This window comes from Pelmatolapia mariae, linkage group LG12 (genome assembly GCF_036321145.2).
Source record: "Pelmatolapia mariae isolate MD_Pm_ZW linkage group LG12, Pm_UMD_F_2, whole genome shotgun sequence".
Lineage (NCBI taxonomy): Eukaryota > Metazoa > Chordata > Actinopteri > Cichliformes > Cichlidae > Pelmatolapia > Pelmatolapia mariae.
Genome location: NC_086237.1, coordinates 15,481,200 through 15,502,905, shown reverse-complemented (window position 1 = coordinate 15,502,905; position 21,706 = coordinate 15,481,200). Strand labels below are relative to the sequence as shown.

At 41.2% G+C, this 21,706-nt stretch overlaps 1 protein-coding gene across 1 annotated transcript in view; it reads left to right on the top strand.

Moving 5' to 3' along the window:
• Positions 1 to 21,706, top strand: part of si:dkeyp-14d3.1 (transmembrane protein 132C) — a 139,421-nt gene that overhangs the window by 103,623 nt on the left and 14,092 nt on the right. Inside the window, exons 5-6 of the mRNA XM_063490305.1 lie at positions 10,996 to 11,139; positions 19,231 to 19,439. Coding sequence (XP_063346375.1) covers positions 10,996 to 11,139; positions 19,231 to 19,439 — 353 coding nt within the window. The remainder of the gene's footprint in view (positions 1 to 10,995; positions 11,140 to 19,230; positions 19,440 to 21,706) is intronic.

Sequence of the window (21,706 nt, the reverse complement as noted above, 5' to 3'; positions counted from 1 at the left end):
CATGGTGCTGTCTTTGCTCGATAAAAACATCCATAATCCCACCAGTTATCCTTCTTTTGACTGCTTTTGTTAAGCCGCAGCATCTCAGGAACATCACACTGTTTTGCAGATGTTCTGATCCAGTCACTTAGCCATCACAATTTGTAACTTGTCCAATTTGCAACCTTTCCAAGTCACTTTAATCTCTATTGGCTAGCCCGGTTTTCTTCCTGACTGTTATTGCCTAAAATATCCCATGAACTGTCTTCTGTTCTGACATTAAATTGTTCTTTTCTCCTTCTCTGAGCACACAGCATCAACTAAAGGATACTTGGGTGAATGTATCAAGGAGTTTAACAGTTTAAATTATCTAACAGTCAGAAAGATTATGGTAGGCTTATTCAGTTTCTCATTTGTCTCAAAACTAATTGTTAATGTTTCTACACTTACATGCTCTTACATCTATCAGAAACACTGATGCTCCTTCACAGTACAAACCTGACGACTGACCAAATTTAATATATAGTTGCATTTTTAAAGGCACAGCCAGTAATTTTTTTAGGTTATTTAATAGAAAATGTATGCTGTACAAAAATATACATAGAATAGTGTTTCATTACATCTTCCAATAAACTGATGCATTCTCATAAACCCATAATTAATCTATTAAAAATACACAGAAGATTGTTTGCTGTTTGTGCCATGATCCCCCGCCATATTTGAGTACAGGACTTCTCCGTAATCACATTTATAGTACATCAAAGGAAAAGACGTGCTGCAAAGGGATATTTATATTCATGCCAGTCTTAACATATGAAGGATCATACTGTACCTTTGTTTTATCATCACAGAAGGGGTTCGCGTCACCAAAGAAGCTAAAATCCGAAGGAAAGCGACAATGCCACTGGCATCTTAGTGAAATATCATCCACTTCCTCCCCATGACTCTAACACACAAAAACATACATAAACATGCTCATTTATTCCTGTTATTGCCGCAGTTACCTGTCGTGTCCCTGTCATCACAAAAAGAGCTGGCTATGCAACAACACCTGAATATAAGCTAGCATTATGCTAGCTAAAGTAGGCTTAAAAAAATCTGACTTTTCTTCTTACAAACAGTTCAGTTACATTCTCACATTGTATGAGAGTTTATTTGCTAAGCATCGCAGTCTAGCGCTAGACTGTGGGTGCAAAATGGCCCACTTTAAAGAAAGTTTGACTAATGCTGGCAAACAGAGGCTAACAGAGGCTAACAGTAGGTAACGGCACAAAAACAGCAGCATTTGCCGACAGGTGAGCATCTCCTCAGCTGAACTTAAATGAGCTTCTCCTACTCACTGACTCATATCGGACTCCTTTCACAGAGTCTTACGGTCTCTTCCAGAATAAATAAAAGTGGGTGCTTTTCACCTGGCATTGACAGCTGGGATAAACAGTGGACTGACAGCCGTCCACTGATAGGGAAAAGCTCCGGGACGGATCCAGATCCCAGCCAACAGTAGTAGAAACACGCCTGTCAACTTATAAACTACATTCTAAAATTAACTTTTCTTATACTCTTCGGTGACTTAAACATGTTTTTCCTATAACAGCCATTGTTGCTATGGTATGCACTTGATAGCAAACAGAACTCAGCTGACTGCAGTGAAAATTGGTAGACAAACGCAATCACAGAGGGCGATTTTCAAAACTTCATAAAGCATGCTGAAGGCATCTGTTGACACAACAGCTTCTCTAGAAAGTGTTTTTCATCTGTAATTAGCTCTAATTAGTCTAATAAGCTGGAGTGAATTTTGTCACTCGTACTTTAAAAACCGCTCTAATTGTTTTTTGAGCAGAAATCTCATAAACTCAATGCAGATCCATAACTGACCACGTCTCTAAAGGTTATAACGTAATAAAGCTAATGAGTATTAGTAATGGGAAGCTGATTTTTGGTTTGATCACATTTATGGTCTATTACTCCAGCGGCTCCTCAGACCCATTCCCTCCCCATTTACGGCGTGTTCTAAATTATTGCGCCCTTGCTTGAAGTGATTATTATAAAAAGCTCCTTTTATTTCATTACCCAAGCCAAGTGAATGGCTCCGCTATGGGTGACGCTCCTGGGAAAGCACTGACATCGTTTTGAAAGATGAGCGCTCCTTTTTCTGCTCTCTTTGAAGAGGGCTCCTCCTGTGTGTTGTCACAGATCCACCTGCACTGGGAGGGCTTAGAGCGCTGCTCTCCACTTTGTCACCAATTTCAAACCGTGAAGCAGGAGTTCTGCAAATGCAGCAATTATTTCAAAAGACGAAAATGAAAAGAGTACTCAAAAGTTTCCGTCAGTTTAGAGCGAGGGAAGGCTTCTGAACTCCCTCTGTCGACTGTAATACCACTGTGGCTGTCCTAGCTTGTCTCCTCTTCCCCCTACTTTTTAGATGCTTTCTTCTTTTTTGAGACCTCTTTCCACTCTGTATTTTTCTCCTGTTTGCTCCAGATGAGCATAAATTTATTTAATAACAATGCAGATTAATTGCCTCCCTTCTCAACCTCCGCCTCCTTAATGCGGGCATCCTCCATTTCAGTAAAAGTGTGAAAAAGCTTTGTGGGTTTTTTTCTGTCATCTTGAGATGGATTTTAAGGGCAGTAATTGGATGCCTGAGCAGATTCCCCTGCACAGTAGGAGGCTGGTCCATTATCTTTTACCATCGTAAAGTAATGTGCTCCTGTCCAGGCTACCCTCATCATCATTACCCATGCTGTGGATGCCCGGTGATGGAGAGGGAGCGGGAGGACAGGGCATACATCATATCTGGACTCATCAGTCTTCCTATTCCAGCCGAGACACCAAACTGTGCTCACTCACACGAGCATTCTCAGGCATAGAGATGAGGAGAAATGAAAGAAGCCGTTAGCATTCACGTACTGCTTCAATGTATTGTTAACCAATACATCATCACCCCAGCCCTCTCTGGCCACTTCTGCTCTCGCATGATAAAGTCATCTATCAGCATCTTCCAACCAATGTTTTATTTTACTTTCTATTCCATTCCCTCTGTTGCAATGCACATCTTTTCTCTACCAGGCAAGTGAAATCTGGAGTGCCATTCATCAAACATATAGTTAGACATAGAGCTATGAGCACTTACATCCCAGCTAATCCTGCAGAAACGTATCAAGGGCACTGGTAAAATCATGCAAGCTGTGTATTACACAATCATGCATTGTACAGTTTGCACAACCACCTTCCCCCAAAACCCATCCCACCTCCCAAAAACCTGATTTTGGTCTTCTGAAAAGCTTAGCCACTTTATTCCACTACGGCCAAGCCTGTGTTGGATACCCCTGCTGTTTTAATGAAACATTGCATTTTTTCCCCCATCTCATGAGTCATACAGTTTACAATAAAGAGCTGATGGATGCACCCCAAGCAAACAGTCCATTAGCATCTACTACAGCTTAGAGGCTGATGATGAAGTGGTAGCACTAATTGAGGCTGCTGCCGTATGCACGTGGCACACTACATGTAATGCTAATTAGGACAGACGATTGTGACAAATGCTTTTCTAAACCAGAACATGATCTGAGTACTCGAGACTGCGTGCCTAAACATTTTCTACGTGCCTTTGCTCCTTTGTCATCGCAGGATGTAAAATGCTCTCGGTAGGGACTGACACCCCATAACTGCACTTACGGCGAGAAGTGAGTGGGTGAACAACCACCTTTTCACTGCACCGCTGCACACAAACGAGCACACACACTGAGATTTTTATGGCAAAGCCATTGTCACTTGGATAGACTTTAAACTCATTTTATTAAACAGAGAACAAACATTATAGGTGAGCAGGATGATACCTCTCAAAGCTTGCTCATTACAGTGACATTTGCAAATTAGCGGGTCACCATTAAGACAGCTAACCTTTCCGCTGCAGTTTGGAAAGCTTCTCTACAAGTCAGGTCAGAGGACTTGTTTACTGTGCCACTGCAGATCTCGGAAGATGGTCTCCGAAGCGTTGCATAATTCATGCATAAAACACCGCATTTGTGCACAGCCTTATTTTCCAGCACCTACAGAAAATGGCCAGGACCTGCACCGCCCTGTGGAACCACTTATAGTTTTGTTTTTCTAATAGATTGCGCTGAACCTAAATCGCTTTCGCTGCAGACCTCTCTATCCTGACTTTGCCAAGTTGAGCTGGAAAAAAAAAGTTTCTTCAGCTCAAAAAAGAAGAAACGCAGGGATGACGCGAAGGGCAGGATGCAGACTGACAGATCAATTTCAGAATGACATGTGTCCATATCTCACATCTCCCCATGATTGTTAACATCCTACTTCACATTCCGGTCCAGTTCTATTCACTCTGACTTTAAATCCTTACCCACTGAGGTTTGAAGGGAATGTGTGTATTTTTTTTAGCAGTAATGGACTCTCCAATAGAGCTGACCTTTGTGCCTGTTGAGAGAGGTCTGTGTCCAGAGGGCAGCTAAGCCAGGCTAAGCCAAGCTAAGCTGGCAGTATGGATCTCGATCAGAGACGGGTGAAGAAATCAGACAGAGATCAAGAGGTCATCCCCCTACAGGCATGGCTGGCTGTTGCTGAAGAACTCTTCATCGATCGGCTGTGTGTGATAGATATCGGGCTGAAATTGAGCAGACTGGCGCAGGCGGGGTTGTTTCCCTGCCTTCTGGCCTCTGGGCTCTTACACAATGGGCAAACAGCAGGGGCACGCACGAGGTGTACCGGAGCCAGCATCACTCAAAGCACCCACCGGCTACCTCCCCTGAGCCCCTGCAGCTTTTGCGCTCATCTCCAGGCGAGCTCAGAGCTGATTGTGTCCATGGTGGCTGACCTTGATTCTGGGTTCTGACTGTTATGGAAATTCGCCAGGGACGTCTTCGCCTCCCTTCTGACCCACTGATCTAGATGTATTATAGGTATAGTATTCATGAGAACTGCAAGAGGATTCGTCCCATAAACTTAAAATGCAGAGCTTCCGCAGGCAGCCATGTTTTATTCACAAGCTCCCTTTCTCAGCAAGGGTGGCAATTCGGGGCCAACGGGCTCTTGAGGATGGCTCTGTCCTTTTAGGAGCAGTCCTCAATTATCCATGTATATTTAATTTTGCAAGCACAGACACTAATAAGTCTGTTAATGTATTTTCATGGACAGGCAGGTTTACAGATTGCCTGAAGATGAATAGATGCAGCACAGAGTTTTAGAATTGAATGCCCGTTCACTATGTCATATTAAACTAAAAGTGTCTCCCTTTGCAGTGCGTTTGTGTAAATTCTTTTTTTTTTTACAAACTTATTTAGATCTTACGACATTAACCAGAGCCCACGCACTGCAGACAGTTATTTATATTGTTAATAATCCACACAGGCTAAGGAATGAGGCACAAATAAAGCAATTATCTGTGGAGAGATTTAGCCTGTCTACAGCATGTCGTTGTGACACTTCCACATAGTCAGAGTTTACCCATAACTTATGTGCACTCATAAATAATTTACATTTGAGAGCAAGTCAGCGTGACTAAAAGATCAATACTGTCCATAAATGGTTGTGCGAATCCTCTTGCATAACTGTGCAAGCAGATTAAACGAGAGGAGTTCTTCATACATCACTGGTTGCCCTTCTTTTGAAGGGTGTGAGGGCAAGAAGACAATAAAGAACAGAAGGAAGATGATTTATTCTTTTACTTCACTAAGAGGCACCTCAGTCAAGGACCCGACTATCTAAATGGTTATATAGTCAGATTTAGACGGAAGAGGCTCAGAGGGACTTCAAAGAGTCGGAGCAGCAACAAGGATTCAGCTGAAGAATTCACCACCTATAATGAATATTTGAATAACTTGAAATGGCTTTATTCGCTGTATAGCCAATCGTCACAATCAGTTTATTTTTTTGACAGTACACATGAAACATAAGAAACTGCGGCCATTAAAGGCTCGCCTCAGTATAAAAAGTGTAATAGTGGGTAACGAGTAGCATTATTTATTTATTTTTTGAAAATGCCCACAACAGACCAGAACTTAATTTCTTATTTTCCTGATTTTCAGTTTTTAAAATGATTAAACCAACAAGCATGTAACTTGTTTTCATTGTGGTATTTGATAAATGGTAAAGTTTTGCAGTAATCGGTGCATACAGCACATCTTAGTTCTCCCATGTTGTTGTGAAGGGGGTAGAAATGGAATGGATGTACTGTATATAAGCAGAATAAAGCTGTTACCTTACCAACGCTGCATATGAAAATGCAAAAATGCATTCAGAGACCCTACTAGACCCCTGGTACCAGTTTCCAGCTGTATCTATGTTAGAATAGCCCCGGTAAGCCTTTGGAATATTGTATTTCCACTAGTGAGAATGTACTGTTGTGTGCTACATTGTGCAGAGAGCAACAGCAGACAGTGTCCTGACTTGATTCTGTCGACGTAGTTCAGAGTTCATGTGTGAAAACAGCTTAAAAGCTTAAAAACGCTGGACCGTAATGCCTATATTGTACAAGTGTTTGAATATTACTAGGCAATAATTAGTCAGCTGCTAGAGAAACAGCTGACTAATTATGGATGTTCACAGTGATTATGAAGTACATATGAAACAGCTGATGCTAATCAGTTGTCTCTTTTCCTACCGAGGCAGTGACGGTGCATTTTAAAGGGAAAAAACGGCACAAGCCCCAATATACACTCTTTCACTCAGTGACACCTTTCATGGCTTATTTCTATTCTGTACTTTAATAGGGAAAAAGGTACCCTTTCTTTGATGTCTCTTAATTATTGACTGAGGTATCTACAAAAGTGGCCCCCTTAACAGTACATTTTATTCTGAGGTGCCAGTTCATCCATGTCCATGTCCTCATTACATCTCCTTTTAAGCTGAACAGATCAAGTATCAAAGCAGCCATCAAGTTAATCTTCTCTCTGCCAGCCACAGCCCACAGTAATGAGCAGATCAGATCTCTGACCGGCATGTACCCCAGACAGGGCACTGCTACTGAAAGGCGGTTAGATGTCTTTTAGGAGGCAGTGAGGGTTGACCGGCAAGCGGAGATGGGCCGCGTACCGCAGCCACCTTTATCCCATCAGCTGGGAGGAGACAAGGAAGAGGGGGAAATGAAGGCAGGAGAGTAACTTGTTCTTACTTGGAGAAGTAAAAGTGGGATGAAAAGAGAACGACGCAAGGGAGAAAGAAAGAGAGAGAGAGACCCTCATTAAAAGCCACTGTGTTGGCTTCACAATCATCCCACCACTTCAATGCGCTGTCATGCAGTGATGTATCGCTCTGCATGGCGCTACCAAGGCCTTTATTCCCACTCTCCTCCATGTTTCTCTCTTCTAGCCAATTAAACGCCCACTAGAATGGAGGGGAGGAAGTGCCACATTGAGCATTGCACAATGTGGAGAGAGAAAGCTGATGAAAGGACATGTCTCTTTTAGTCTGCTTAATAGCTCCAGGACACTGTCTGAGTGGCGTTTAATGTCTACAGCATATTCTCCGTTCCTGTTGTCCCATTTCAGTTTCCTCACACGTACATATACTTTATCACCAAGGGATGAAAATGTTTATCACAACTATGAATATTTCATTCACTGTAGTTAAGCTGACTATTGGCAGGCATCACGGCTGTCTTAATGCACCTGCTCTTGAAATGACATGAAGGATCATAAAGAGGCTCACATCCAATGATGAGTCGTCAGTCAAACTAAAACACCAGATTAGGTGTTTTGGCTCGTAGGATTTTTCAATGCTGATGTCTTTTTCTTTCTCAATTCTTTACGTTTTTGTTGTATCCTGGCATCCTGCTGGCTTCAGGACAGCCACATTTACGTGGGGGTTGACACAAACAGGTGCACACGCTAAGCATTTACACTGTATTTACCACACTCTCTTCTGTCTGCCGCGCTATGAATAATGCAGGCCCTAAAATCCTCAACTCGACAATGTGTTTGACCTGTTCATTTGTAGCTGCAGCGCGGATGGCGGGGTCAGAATATGGATGTGTTAGCGCCGGGCTGAAGCAGAAGTTAATCGCAACACCGGGACGGGACGGGCTTTGCTGCTTCTCATGCTGCCTGTGTCACTCAGGCTGACACCATAAATCTCACTTATTTTCAGATCCAAGTGAGACACGGGCAGAAATTACGGCCCAGAGCACATTACCAGCCTCAGCAGCGTGCTGAATGCTAACAGAGAGATCCTTGATAAAGCAGACAGGCAGTTCTCCTGCACCTTATTGGACAAAAAAGAATCCCATGTATTAGACTTGAGGGGCCAGACCGGCTCGCAAGTAAAGCACAAACACCGGCGTCAACAGGTGAGATGCAAACTAACATTCAACCCACATACTTAGAGGTGTCTCTAAAGGTATCAGCTAAAAATCTATATAACGCACGCAGAGGTGAAGGACACAACCGTTCAAACCCGAGAACATCTCGATTGGTACATTACAGTTTCGGGCCAGTTCTCATGTTTATTACTGATTCACATGAAGGAATAAAAAGTACTCTGTTTTTATTAAATGTGTGTGTCATTTTCAGATGCATGCTGCACATCACTGTTCTAAGCCAATGCTCACTGGAGATGATGTTCCAGGTGTGGCTAAGCTATAGCATCTTTGCCTGGCTGTCATCATGAGGATCTGTTTTGTTAAGGGTCTTTATAAGAAAGCCTAGTATCTTTTTTTCCTCCCTGCAATGCCGCCTAAAGAAATAATATTATCTGATAAAGATATACCTACTCTCCACTCAAAGGTGACATTGACATATGACATTTAAACACAGAATATCCTTAACTGTACATTTTGCTCATAAGTCAGTAGCCATGCTGCCGACGTTTGCAGTTACTGTATGTCACATATCGTTCTCGTCATTTCTCCCGATGAAAACATTGTTTGTCACCGCTCATCTTAGGCCTTGTTATTCTTGTAACAACAGATCATAAATCGTAAATAATTTAAAAGATAACATTGTGTCAATACTGCATTGTGACGTGATGTGTTAATTTGTTAGAGTTGTAATCTGCTGCATTCAGTACAAAGGAAGCTCGCTTCGTGACACGACACAGAAACCAATTATTTTATAGCGTGTCTTATCTCCTGTTCAGCCAATTTCACATTAAATGCAATACGTATTTGGTCCTATCAAAGGCTGCTGTTTTCTCCCACTGTTTCTGATACGACGCAGAGGAGGCCTTCAAAAAAATCTTTACATGCTAAAAGTAGCACTGGTATTATAAATGGCGCATTCAGAACTATCAAAATATAGCTTGCATCTCAAAGACCAGCCTGATCTATAGTAAGAACATGTGCGTTTTTTTCTAGTTTCTCAGGCCCATATTTCATTGTCTCTTCATTCACACTTTTTTAACCTGCTGATGTTCACCACTGGTCTCTATTATGTGTTTAATTGCGCTGTCTATGTCCGAGCGTGTGGACCGCTGATGCATCACCGTGCGATCCCGCTGTGGCTTATTACTGCCAGGCTTCGCTCTCTACAGCTCTCAGCCCGCTGGGTCATATCCAGCTGCTGTAATCTAACATTAGCACCAGCTTTCACCAGGTCCCCACCATTTACCCTATCATATATTATAGATGACCCTCTGAAAATGGAGGAATCCCAGCAGACGTGGAATTAATTTATAGCATTCCTCGGTTTTAAGACGAATTGAATCAAAGTCAGTGGCACAGCAAGAGAAGGGTTTATATTGCTATATAACACTGTCACAGTCTATAAAATTGTAATGAAATGCCATTTGAAGATTAAGTGGGGGTTTTTGTGATTCATCGGTATCTCTTGGCTCAGCTAATAATCATTTCACTCCAAAGCTGAATGATGCTACAAATGACCAGCCTTACAAACGACGAGCTTTCTTTCAATCAAACTTAATCCTCCTTTTCTTTTCTTTTTTTTCTTTTTCTTGAATGAGCTCCATTGGAAAGCTCCCAAACAAGTCTTTGGAAAGCGAGTGCACGGCTCTTGTGTACTTCCCCGATGACTGTGGAATACATATGAATATGGACAGGAAGTCAGACACTGTCGATTGGTCCTGTCTGTGCCTGTCAGGTTTAGCAATAAAACACTAAACAAATGTGACGTTTAATTCAACAGGCATCACTCCAGAGGAAGATTTCTCTGTTAAAAAGGGGGAAAAAAATAGTAGGAAAACATCTTCAGTGCTGGCAAAGCTTCAATACAGTGGGGACAGAAAAAAATGCCCTGGGGTTCTCGCCTATTGAAATCAAGGAAATCTGAGCTTTTGTGAGACTGTCTCTTTAGCGGAATGAAAACATCTTGAAAATAGAGACTTTTGTCATGCTTTACAATTAGCTGAAGTCCCCTCAGTTCACCAGGCGCAATATATGCGTGCTGTACACTATAACTATTGAAAAGTACACTTTGACCTTAGTAGCGACTATTTACTGTGGCGCCCAGGGTTCTGTAGCAATTTGTGTAATTGAAGTGCAATTTCTTTGGGCTGAATAGGCAGAAGAGACAATCCAATGTGCTTTGGTGACTTCAGAGAGAAAAAAGTTAACTCAGACTTATCTTAATTGGTCCCGATTATCTTCTGTGACAATGCTGGTGTGTGTATGTGTGACTGCGTGCGTGTGTGTGTGTGTGTCTGTAATGAAAGGTTAAGACTTCTGTTCAGAGTAATGAAGCTGTGCCAGTGGACTTAAAGGACCGGGGCTGTCTGATCACTGAGGTCATTTACTGGAACGATCTCTACTGCAGTCCAGGGGCAAATTGGAGCATTTGGTTCTTCTGTTTTTTTCACAGAGCCTAGTTAAGTGTGATTGGGCAGTAAGTGCCAATTTATACATAATGGAACTGACTAGTGTTGGCAGGTTAAGTTTCACTTTGACTTTTATGAAAAACATTGTAGGTAAGGTAAGGAAAAGATAAAGGATAAGATATCTATCAGTTGTTAGTCTGAAGGTTTATCCACAAATGATTAACTTTCATTTCTAAGCTGTTACTTTCTAACCGTTTCTTTGCTTTGATCTCTGTCTTCTTTTTATATCTTCAGGACTCTGAGATTCTGAACACCGCTGTATTGACTGGAAAGACGGTGGCTGTTCCTGTAAAGGTGGTGACTGTTGGAACTGACGCCTCTGTTACTGACGTCTCTGAAGCGGTGACATGTCGCTCAACAGACGAAGACGTGGTCAAGGTCAGTAAGATCAACTTCTGAAAAGAGGGGGGGAAAAAAGACTTCCGCAATCTCTGCTCTCGCATAAACACCGTGCCATCGTATGCTTCAGATAGGTTTCTGTTGATGTTTTTCAAAGAGTGACATTTTATTTATTTATTTTTACATGAGCTGCTACAGCGCAGTGCAGTACCAAGGTGATGCCCCGTGCAAATATGCCTTCAGATATATAGACAGACGCAGTACTAGTATGTAAAGGGTTTGCATTCTTAAGTAATGTTGTGTATGCGTCTACTCTTCGGTTTTAGTTCAGTTTGGTTTCATTTAGTTTCCAGAGTGGGTTTTATTGATTCAGTTTAGTTTTATTCTTTGAAAAAGTGTAGTTTTCTTTAGTTTTCATTATTTTCTGTGTTAGTTTTAGTCTTTTTAATTATTATTGTATGAAAGGCACATGTCAAGATTTAGGAAACTCTGTACAGGTATAACAATAAAAACACAGAACTTGTTGAAAGCAGTTGACTCCCGGTCTTGTAGACATCCATCAAAGTCTCATTAGGCAAGCTGTAATAAAATATTTTATGAAACTAACAATTTGGGCATATTTTATTTTATTTTATTTTTGTTAGGTTTTCAACTTAACAACATCATTTTTTGCAGTTCTTTACTTTTAAGACTCGTTTTTATTTTTATATTAGTTAACAAGATTTTGGTTTTCAAATTTTATTTTATTTTAGTTATCTATAATATAACCTTTATGTGTGGATATACCTGCAAAATATGTTTAAATGATTAATAGTAAATCAGTTAAATGTGAACAACATCTAATCTAAAATGTCTGTATTCCATTTAAGTTAATCAAATGCAATTTGCAATGGAAACTCAAATTGCCATTATAATTAACCCACATATGAGCCCATGCAATTATATTAAAGATTAGGTAGGTAGTGCATTTTTTATAGAAAGTGTTGAAATGATAGTACATTTAGCACACATGCACCCTGAAGAAAATAAAAACAAACACTGGAAAACAACATGAAAGAGCATGTTTGATATGCAGTGACTACTGACAACTTTTTCTTTATACGGTCCCTTTTAAACCTGCAGCATGAGACCAAAAAACAAAAAAGTGTAAAAGTGGCTTTGCTATGCAAACAAAGGAAGTCACTCTGAGACGGGATCCAAGAGACTCAATGCAAACCCAAAGAAACAGTCACATCAGTCAGCACCCCCACGGCTCATTTGGATGAGTGTGCAGGTCCGTGTACAGAAGGTTTGGCCCTTCCTGCAGTGTCTTGGTTAGATTCTGCCTGAGGCTCTTTGCTGCATGTCATCTCTCCTTTAATTGTCCCACTATTTTTTCTGCCTCTACTGGCTCTATCCAAAAAGCCCCACAATGAAAATGCCCTTGGTCTGTTTCCATTTCTAAATGGCTGTGATGTTAGTTTATATCAAAAAAACAACACATTACCACCAACGATGGAAGATTGGATACATTCTGTACAAGAGATCTATACGATGGAAAAATTGTCATTTTCTCTTAAACTTCAGAGGGATACCTTCTACAGAATATGGTCTAAATGGACAGAATATGTTAAGCCTGTGAGGTGTGATTTTTTATGAACCACGCTTTTTTTTTTTTAACGTTAAAGCCCTGAGTGAAATTCCCATAACAATCATATGATGCTAACTTGCCTGGCCTGCTACCCCCTTACCCAAGTTTTTTTTTCTTTCTTTTCTTTTTCTTTTTTTCATCTTTCTTCTTTTTTTCTCTCTTTTTTCGTTTTTCAATTACAAGTTTTAACAATTTGAAAGCAAAGACAGTGTAAAAAGCCATACTACTGTTATGTTCAACTGCTTTCTCAATAAAAGAGAAAGTGTTTAAAAAAAAACACCACATTGCTGGGTCGTTTCCTGTTAAATCCTGTCACAATTCACCTTGAAGGTTAGGCGAATGTAAGTACGCTGAAAAGCAACAAGGAAACAAAAATTAAAAGCTATAGTAGACGAGAACATTTACCATAACTGATCACCTTAAATTGTCTTAAGTGTGTTCTGGAGGACGATTAGGTGAAGAAGGATGCTTCTTCTTTAAAAACAAAAAGCGCCACCTGCAGCATACTTACTGTTGCTCACTCAGGAAGGCTTTTTTGCTAATCATAGCCTGTGATCGTATACATAAAGGTGACAGATTGTGACCTGGACGATTAGGATTAAATAAACACAGAGTGACTTTAACATAGAACAGTGAATCACATCTCATGAAATGGTGCTTCCACTTACTCCAGCCTCCTAAATTACAGTAAATTATAAAGAAATACCAGGTTACATGATTTTTCTTTAAACCTCTTTGGGAATTTGTGCAGTTTACACAAATTTGTTCAGTGTAGGAAGAAATAAGGCTATGTCTGTGCTTATTCTGGGTTATCATGTTGACAGCTACGTGTAAGGCTCATGCAAAGCTCACCATATGAGCTGCATTTACTGTGTGTGAATCTATGGAAAGCCAGTATGGACCTCTTCTACTTCATACCTGCTCTGCTCCATGTAGCCACGGTCATCAAACTGTTTTTGGCCAGAGGGCAAGCTCTTCTATTGGCTGTGTTGTCAGATTGAGGCAATTTTGATATCTCATTTGTGTCATTGTCCTCTTTTTTCACTTAGCTTGCCTACATCACCTTATACATGTTCACACAATCCAAAATAAGTGTCTTGTTACCTCTGGCTCAGATCCAGCACTCTTCCAAAGAAAGCCAAGTTTCTTTTAGAAGGCATATTTTTGTTTTCCAGGTGCCTCCTTAGCACAGTCCAACCAAAGCCATAGGAGTGATAGCTTTTGCTGTAATGTTGATTAACAAGTTATTCTTTCTTCAGGTTGCCTCCACTGGCTGTGGTTACCCATGGTTTGCTTCATAAATCCATATCCATATAACAGATTTAATTTTTCTCCTCCTGGGCAACTTTGACAAAAGCCTTTTAAGGGTATAGAACTTGCCTCTGTGTGAAGAAAGTACTGATACTGCAAAATAACAATTCATTCATAACATTTGTAGCATTAATAACTTGGAGCTCTGTCTTCACGCTCAGCGTTAAACAATTTCTTGTTTCAGAACTGACCTCTGAATTCTAGTCAGAAAAGATGTGCGGTATTTCAGCGGCTCGCACAAATAAAAGAATCGTTGAAATAACAACAACAACACACACACATTCATGAAATTGCAGGGATAATCTTCCATCTTCACATTAGCCATGAAGGTCGTGTTATGAGCGAGCTCCTGCAACTCCTGCTATCGCCGCGCAGCATAATCATTAGAAACCTTGCTATGTGCAAACCCTTTCCTTGCACTCAAGTGAGCGCTGAATCTTATGCAGAGAAGTCTGAGCAGCTTAATTGCTTCTGTCAAACCGGCTCTGTGTACAAGCCAGAGACAGACTCATCCTACCTTCATGCTCCCTACTCCCATCGCTCATATCTGCCTTGGATTGTGTCTGTCTGGTGAGTAGTTAATTTCCTGGGCTAGATCCAGAGACAGCCTTAATGTCCTCTGTAAGTATTCTCCCGTTAGCTGCCTAATGCGCCTGATTAATGTGGCGGTGGATCCTCCTGGACGTTTATGATACTTTGTAAAGAAGAATGACGGAGAGCGTGTAACTCGCAGAGGCAGTTCCACCCTCGGCGTGGCACGACACATACCCAGTGGTGAGAGTGGAGGAGGGGTTAAAGGGCCTGCTGATTAAGTGGCAGTGTCCCCTTATGTCGCAATATTGATTTAAGTCTATTCTGGCCAATCAGAGCGCACAGCAGGGTGGTATAAGCGCGCCTGTGTAATTGGTCGGGACAGCACGATGTCAGCTGCCATGTTTTCCGTAATTGTTTCTCCCTAGATTACTGGGGTGTTGATCAAATTCCTAGCAGGCAGTTACAGTAATTTCCTTGTCATTAAGAATACCGTAGCAGAGCTGTACATTAATAAATACCAGATGTTTACAAATTCTTTTATTAATTTAAATTTTGTAGGCTAATAAACTCTCTTGTACTGTTTTTTCGTTTAGCTACTAGATATGGTCAGTGAGCCCTGCACGTCCTTTCGGTCAGGCATCGCATAGCCTGCAATTCGCTGCTCATGCAGCTAAGTTGCTTCACACCAACTAAGTAGAGTCAGAGATGAAGAGACTGTCAAAAGCACTTCAGTCTCAGCAGACTGAGTGTGGTGAGAGAAAAAGAGGCCAACAATGAGAGCTGATAAAGAGCAGGGCCTCCTCTGACATCTTTATCTGTTCAAACACACTCCCGCATCGGGAGCGCTGAGTCCATCTGCTCCATGACTGACTGTAACCAGGGGAGGGACGCCACGCTCGTACAGACGTTTAAAAGCTTCTTTAAGCCGTCGGTCTGTGTTTCATTGCGCTGTATTACAAGGTACCACTTTGTACGTTCTCCATATTTGGCGTAATAACACAGAGGAAATATCCACTCATCCTGCATGTGTCCACTTGAAAATGCAAGGCCTGTGCAGTTCTTAACAGAAGTTCTCTGATGGTTAGATGTAGCCTTGAAGGATGCCCTACAGCGTGCTTTTCATCTTTCTCACAGGGGCTTTCAGAGCTTTTTGGTCTCTGGTCATAAAGTCCACTGCCTTTGATAGCTCGCTGCTGTGCAGGAGACTTTTTAACAGTTTAAGAATGGCTGGTGTAAAAACAAATGTCCACACTGGAACTGACACGAAAACAATATTTGCTAAGTAATTTTTGTTAAATGAAAAGCAATGAGAGGAGATCGAGGCTGTATTTATTTTCAGCCGCAACAATGCCACCTGTGTCTGTGTTTGGTTGAGTGTGTGAATATTTGGTGCTTTGTCACAATGTTGTTGTAGTGGTAGTTTTATTGGTACAATAACGCTGAGGCAGACACAATAAACTGTTTGTTATATCACCTCATTTTCAACAGCTGAACAATGGCATACAACAAAGGGTGTAACTGTCCCAGAATTAAATGGAATTTCAATGTATTTTATTTGAAACGACCATGTAATTACATTTACCTACAAACACGTAGCAGTAGATATGCTATTGTACAAAGAAAAAACAAATAAGTATACCATGAGTAATTTTAAGTAGTGTGCAATCAGTTCAGTTACAATCAGAAACTGTTCACAATGTTTGTGGATCTGCACCAAAAATGTTAAAATTACTTTATTGTTTATCACTTGTCTCTCCTTTTCTGTAAAATACCTATAAATGTGCATTACTTAAAGTTACTTACAGTATAATTGTTTCTTCTTCTGTATAAAAAAAATAATTATTATTACTCTTTTACTCAAGTGTATCTATTAGTAGATGTTTGTAAGTAAGTGTAATTACATTGTAATGCCATATAAATTACACTGAAATTCCTTTTAATTCTAGCAGATTTACACCCTTAGTCAGAGGCTGTATTCATACATGCCAACCCTCCCGATTTTTCCGGGAGAATCCCGAATTTCAGTGCCCCTCCCGAAGATCTCCGGGAGCTATCATTCTCCCAAATTTCTCCCGATTTTCCACCCGGACAACAAAATTGAAAAACCATATCGCAGAATTCATAGTGCGGCCCAGCCAATTCCAGTTTCCAACAATGGCGGCAGCTACTTAGTTTTAATATTATTTCTCTTTCTGGGTCGCAAAATAAACTTTTAACATATTTCAGGCGAGAATGTAGCTGTGTAAACTTCAAATATCTGAGCCGGCAAGAAAACCAAACTCCTGACACATCGTTTTCAAACCCCCGCGGTCTTTCGCTACTCGGGTTAAACATGATATATATAAGTCACTTTGATAACTTAAAAATGTTATTGTTGGGCTTTTTCAGTGTTTTATTTGTTCGTGAGTAAATCGGTTTGGCTGAGATTAAAGTCATTAGATTAGATTAATTTTAACTTTATTAATCCCTCGGGAGGGTTCCTCCAGGGTTTTCACACAGCTGAATAAACGTCAAACAGAAAACTGATTAAACAGAAGTGTGAGATGGTCAAGAATTTACGCCAGCGCCCGGTTATATTTTAGATAGCAAGGAGCAGATGGCAGAGTTTCACTCCACCGAGAGAACTCGTGACGTACTACCCGGCTTTCTTTAGACCGCGAAGGCCGGGTCCTCAGGTGGAAGCAGCCTCTGAATTTGGACACCCCCGCCGTTTCCGGCCAGCCAATAATAACGGTGACATTTAACTTATTTTATCCAATAAATAAACACTGTAAAATGTATTTATCACACCCCCCAACAGCCCTTTTGAATGTCTCCCTAATTCTGAGGTCTCAAGGTTGGCAAGTATGGCCGTATTCTAAAGTGCTACTGAAGTTCCCAATGATTTGGCTAGTTAGATTCCATTCCTGCATAAATTAGAGTAAAATTCAAGCATAACAGCAAGCTGGATTCTTCCAACCAGTGAATTCCATAGTACGGGACCAGAGGTGAGACCCGGCTCACCTCTGGTCCCTGATATGAAGGTTTGGTCAGTTTGACTCTGAAGTTTTCTGCACAAATGCACAAGCAGTCAGAGGGATAAGCGGTTTACCAGTGGAGAAGAAGACAACCTTACAGAGAAAAGCAGCTTAATTCAGATCAGATCAGATTTGGGGCAACTTTGTGAAAAAGTATAAACTTGTATCATAATCACTACCATGTCGTCTTGTTGACAAAAAGAGAGAAAGAATCACCTCTCTGCACTTCCCACCTGCTGTCAAACTCGGGAAGGCAAAGAGAAAAGAAAGAAATGAACAAATGTGCACATGTGGACTACAGTTATGTCCAAAATAGTTTTATACAAAAACTGAATAAGAAAACAAAGTACCGAAATAGTGTTGAAGGTTTGTATTTTATTGCACAAAAACTATACATTGCAAACACTACTATGCATTTCATTTCAAAGCAGATTTTGCATGTACATGTTATTGCATCAAATTGTTCTTTCACTTCTTTCCTGACTTTGAAGCTGCGTGTTTATATCCATATGTCAAGATGAATGGAAGCAAAAGAAATCAGCTGGAAGGTCTCTCATGATGCTGTTTTGATGTTCTGTTGTTTTGATCAGGCGTACACCAAGTGGGGCTATTCTTGCAATCCACATACCAGTTCTTGAAGAATGCCACTAGTTCAGCCTGCAAGCTCAGTGGTGCAGACAGAAAAAAAGAAATAAAAAAAATCGATGCAGCAACTCTCCAAATATCTGCTTTTATTTATACAAAACAGCCACATTTACTTTCCACGGTCCCGCACAAACTCCACAGCTAGCTTCATGCTGAAGGTGAAGTGAACAGAACACATTCTGTCACACACTATTTTTTTTTCCTCCTTTGGTCTCAGAGGATGTCCTGCCACAGCTTCATGATAAATGGTTGTTTATGGTTTTATCTCACTGTAGAGAAATAACTTGGAAGAAGAAGCAAGGAAAAAAAAGATATTTTTCCCAGACCGTCGAATTCCATCTGGTACCAGCCATGGCAGTCTGTTCCAAGATGAGATTAATATGTACGATTGAGAAAACGCCCAGAGGAATAAAAAATGTGTTTTTACATTCAAGATATACTAAATAATTACCTATTAAGTGCTTAGACTTAAAGAGGTAATTGTGTGTCTGTAAATCCTCATAATCAATAATCAAGGAATAACCTTCTGACGGTTACATGTTTCTAAAGCACAAAACTGGCTCACTTATTCTTTCTATGACATAATTTACAAAACCACTAGCTTCAACTTTGGTCATTTTTATCAGCTGTCATCTTACTAGTGTCCATCTGCTGGTTCCTCTTTCAGCTGCAGGCTGAACAACAATAAAACAGCAGACCACGCTGTGCTTTCCCTCAGGTTCAAAGATGTCCTTGCTGTCCTCCCCCCTCTTCTCCTGAGAGTCGAGCAGATCGAGGACCTTTCATCTTGTTCAAAGTAGTTACAGGAATGCTATATCAGAGGAGTGCTCAGAAGTGTAAAGCCTTATAATCAACTCGCAGGGCCGGGGCCAACATGGTACTCTGTACAGTATATTGCACTGTGTAATTTGCTGTGTAGTCATCTAGCGCAGCTGTCAGAAGAGCTCAACTTAAATGCTGTCTTTTTTAATCCTCCCCCCTCCTCGCATGCAGGTGTCTGACAGGTGTGACTACGTTTTTGTGAACGGCAAGGAGATGAAGGGCAAGGCGAAGATGATGGTGAACTTCACCCACGGATACCTAAGTGCTCAGCTGGAGCTCAACGTGTGGATCCCCCGTCTCCCCCTCCAGATTGAGGTGTCAGACACGGAGCTGAGCCAGATCAAAGGGTGGAGGGTGCCAATAATGGCCACCAATCAGAGGTACTGCAGCGCGTGCATCTGTTGCTAAAGGGGCTTTGCGACTGTGTGTTCTGCTCTCTTATTTTTTCAGGGAGACATTTGTTTTACTAATTGGATGGAATATAACGTGATCTTTATAATTAACGTTTAGTCATTTTCTCACTTTCGTGTCAGCTCCTGCGCAGCCATTTCCAGGCGTAATTTACAGTTATCCAAGAAAGAACACCAAGGTTGCATCACAACCTTTAGTACAAGTTGTTAAGTTTAATAAAAATAAATTGGTAATTTGTTCACTTTTGCAGCCCCAGTTTCAAGAAAGTACAAGTTCAAGAATAGCCTTTCTCCTCGGTGATGTATTTGATTTCAGTAATGGCAAAGATAAGGTAATGATGTGACATGTGACGAACACCACTCCACCTGTCTCTTCCTGACTTCAGTCCTACTGACAGGTCTTGGCTGATAACAAAATGGCTGACCTGTGCATTACAGCTTGTCATTACGACTGGCTTAGGGTGGCCTGCCATTGCGCCTTGTGCCTGTCAGTTGGAAAGAACATTATTAGAGCTGTCTGGAGGTCAGACTTCTCCCCTGGGGCCTCATCACTACACACCACCTCTGCTAACGCTGCTGCGCAGTGTTACTCTGCAACTGTTGAAATCCATCAATTGATGGAGCAGTTATCAGCCACCTACGGTAATTACTTCAGGAAAAGCGTTGAAGTTGGACTTTAAGTCATCCCACGCACCAGTGTGGCTACTCTAATTATCCCTGCTCCCCTCTTATTTTGAGTGACAGCATTCAACTAATACTGTGGCTTGTCCAGGTTGTTGCTTTTCCAGCTGTGTGCTGCTATGCCTTTATCAGCGGAGACAGCCAAGCCGTGTTGTCACTGTTGACGCCAGCACCGGAGCTTTGTTTTGTCTTTGTTTATCGGGGGATAACAGGCATGACCTTGCAAAGAAGCACTATACCTGTTGATGAGAATAAGCTTTGGTCCACGGTCCGTAAGCACACGGAGAAGTAAGCCAGCGAGCAACAAAAGCAAGCGGCACGCCATTCCTCTATCGGGGAAGCTGGCAAGTTGTGGCCACGCTGGGAGGAGAGAGACAGAAATATAAAAAATAAAATAAAGACACATTAGGCCTGTTAGTGGGAGAACTGCAAATGTACTCCTCACACAGTTTTGACTGACACTGCCTGTATGGCTCACCTCTTCCCTCCCTAAGCCCTGTCAAAGCACAGACAAGATAAGCCTTTGCCGACAGCAAACCTAAGTGTAGGCGTAGCACTCGAGCATCCACCATCCTTTACCGCTTCTCTCAGGATATGTATGTTGAGATTTTACTTGTTTAATCAAGTTAATCATTTAATATTCAAAAAGAAAAGAAAAAGCAACCCTAAGTTATCCTATAGAGTGCATACCGAGTGTTTTCTTGCTGCTGTAAAACAAATAGCTGTACTGACATGCCTGCAGCATTCAAATTCGAAAAATATCCACCAGTGTTCTTTCATATTGGAACAACATTCCTGCTATAACGACCTTCATCGTGTCACTGTAGTAGAAAATAAAATGCCAACACAAACGCAGCACATGATCCACGGGCACAACAAAAATAAGCATGACACACGCATTAATATGCAGCACCTCCTCTGAAGTCAGAGCTGGGCTTGAAAGCGAACGGAGCGGAAAGAAAAATTGCTTTGTGAAGCGGGTTGTTCTCAGCACCGAGTGTGATTTGTTTATTAGATTAACCTTAGATTAGATTTTGAGATGGTTGCACAAGTATTGGCATATAAGATTTATGCCGAGGCTAAAATGGTCAGACTTCACCATCAGCTTGTTTACTCCTGAATGTGTTACACCTAACTAATAATCACATTTATAAGTGTAACAATTACATGTGTCAGCGCATGCTCTCGAACATCAGAGCTATTTGTCAATTCATTGGCTGTGAATTTCAAGCGTTTACAGTCAAAATGATTCAAAAAACGCAATTATTGATGAGAAACTTTCAATTACTGCATTGGAAAAATAATATGGCGATGGTTACTATGGGCCTGGACTTGAACAGGTAATAAAGGCAGGGATGAGCAGTCAGGCTTGTAGTATTTCAAGTTTCATTTCTACCTCTTTGTCTCTTTGAGCTGGTTTTCATCTTTGCTTCGTGTTGCTGATTTGTGATGGTGTGTGGAACAGTAGCCTAAGGTTTATATAGTCAACTGGCAATTATGTGACGGTGCATTTCAGGTTATTTCTGAAGTAACGCAAAACTATTGTAACGAGTAGT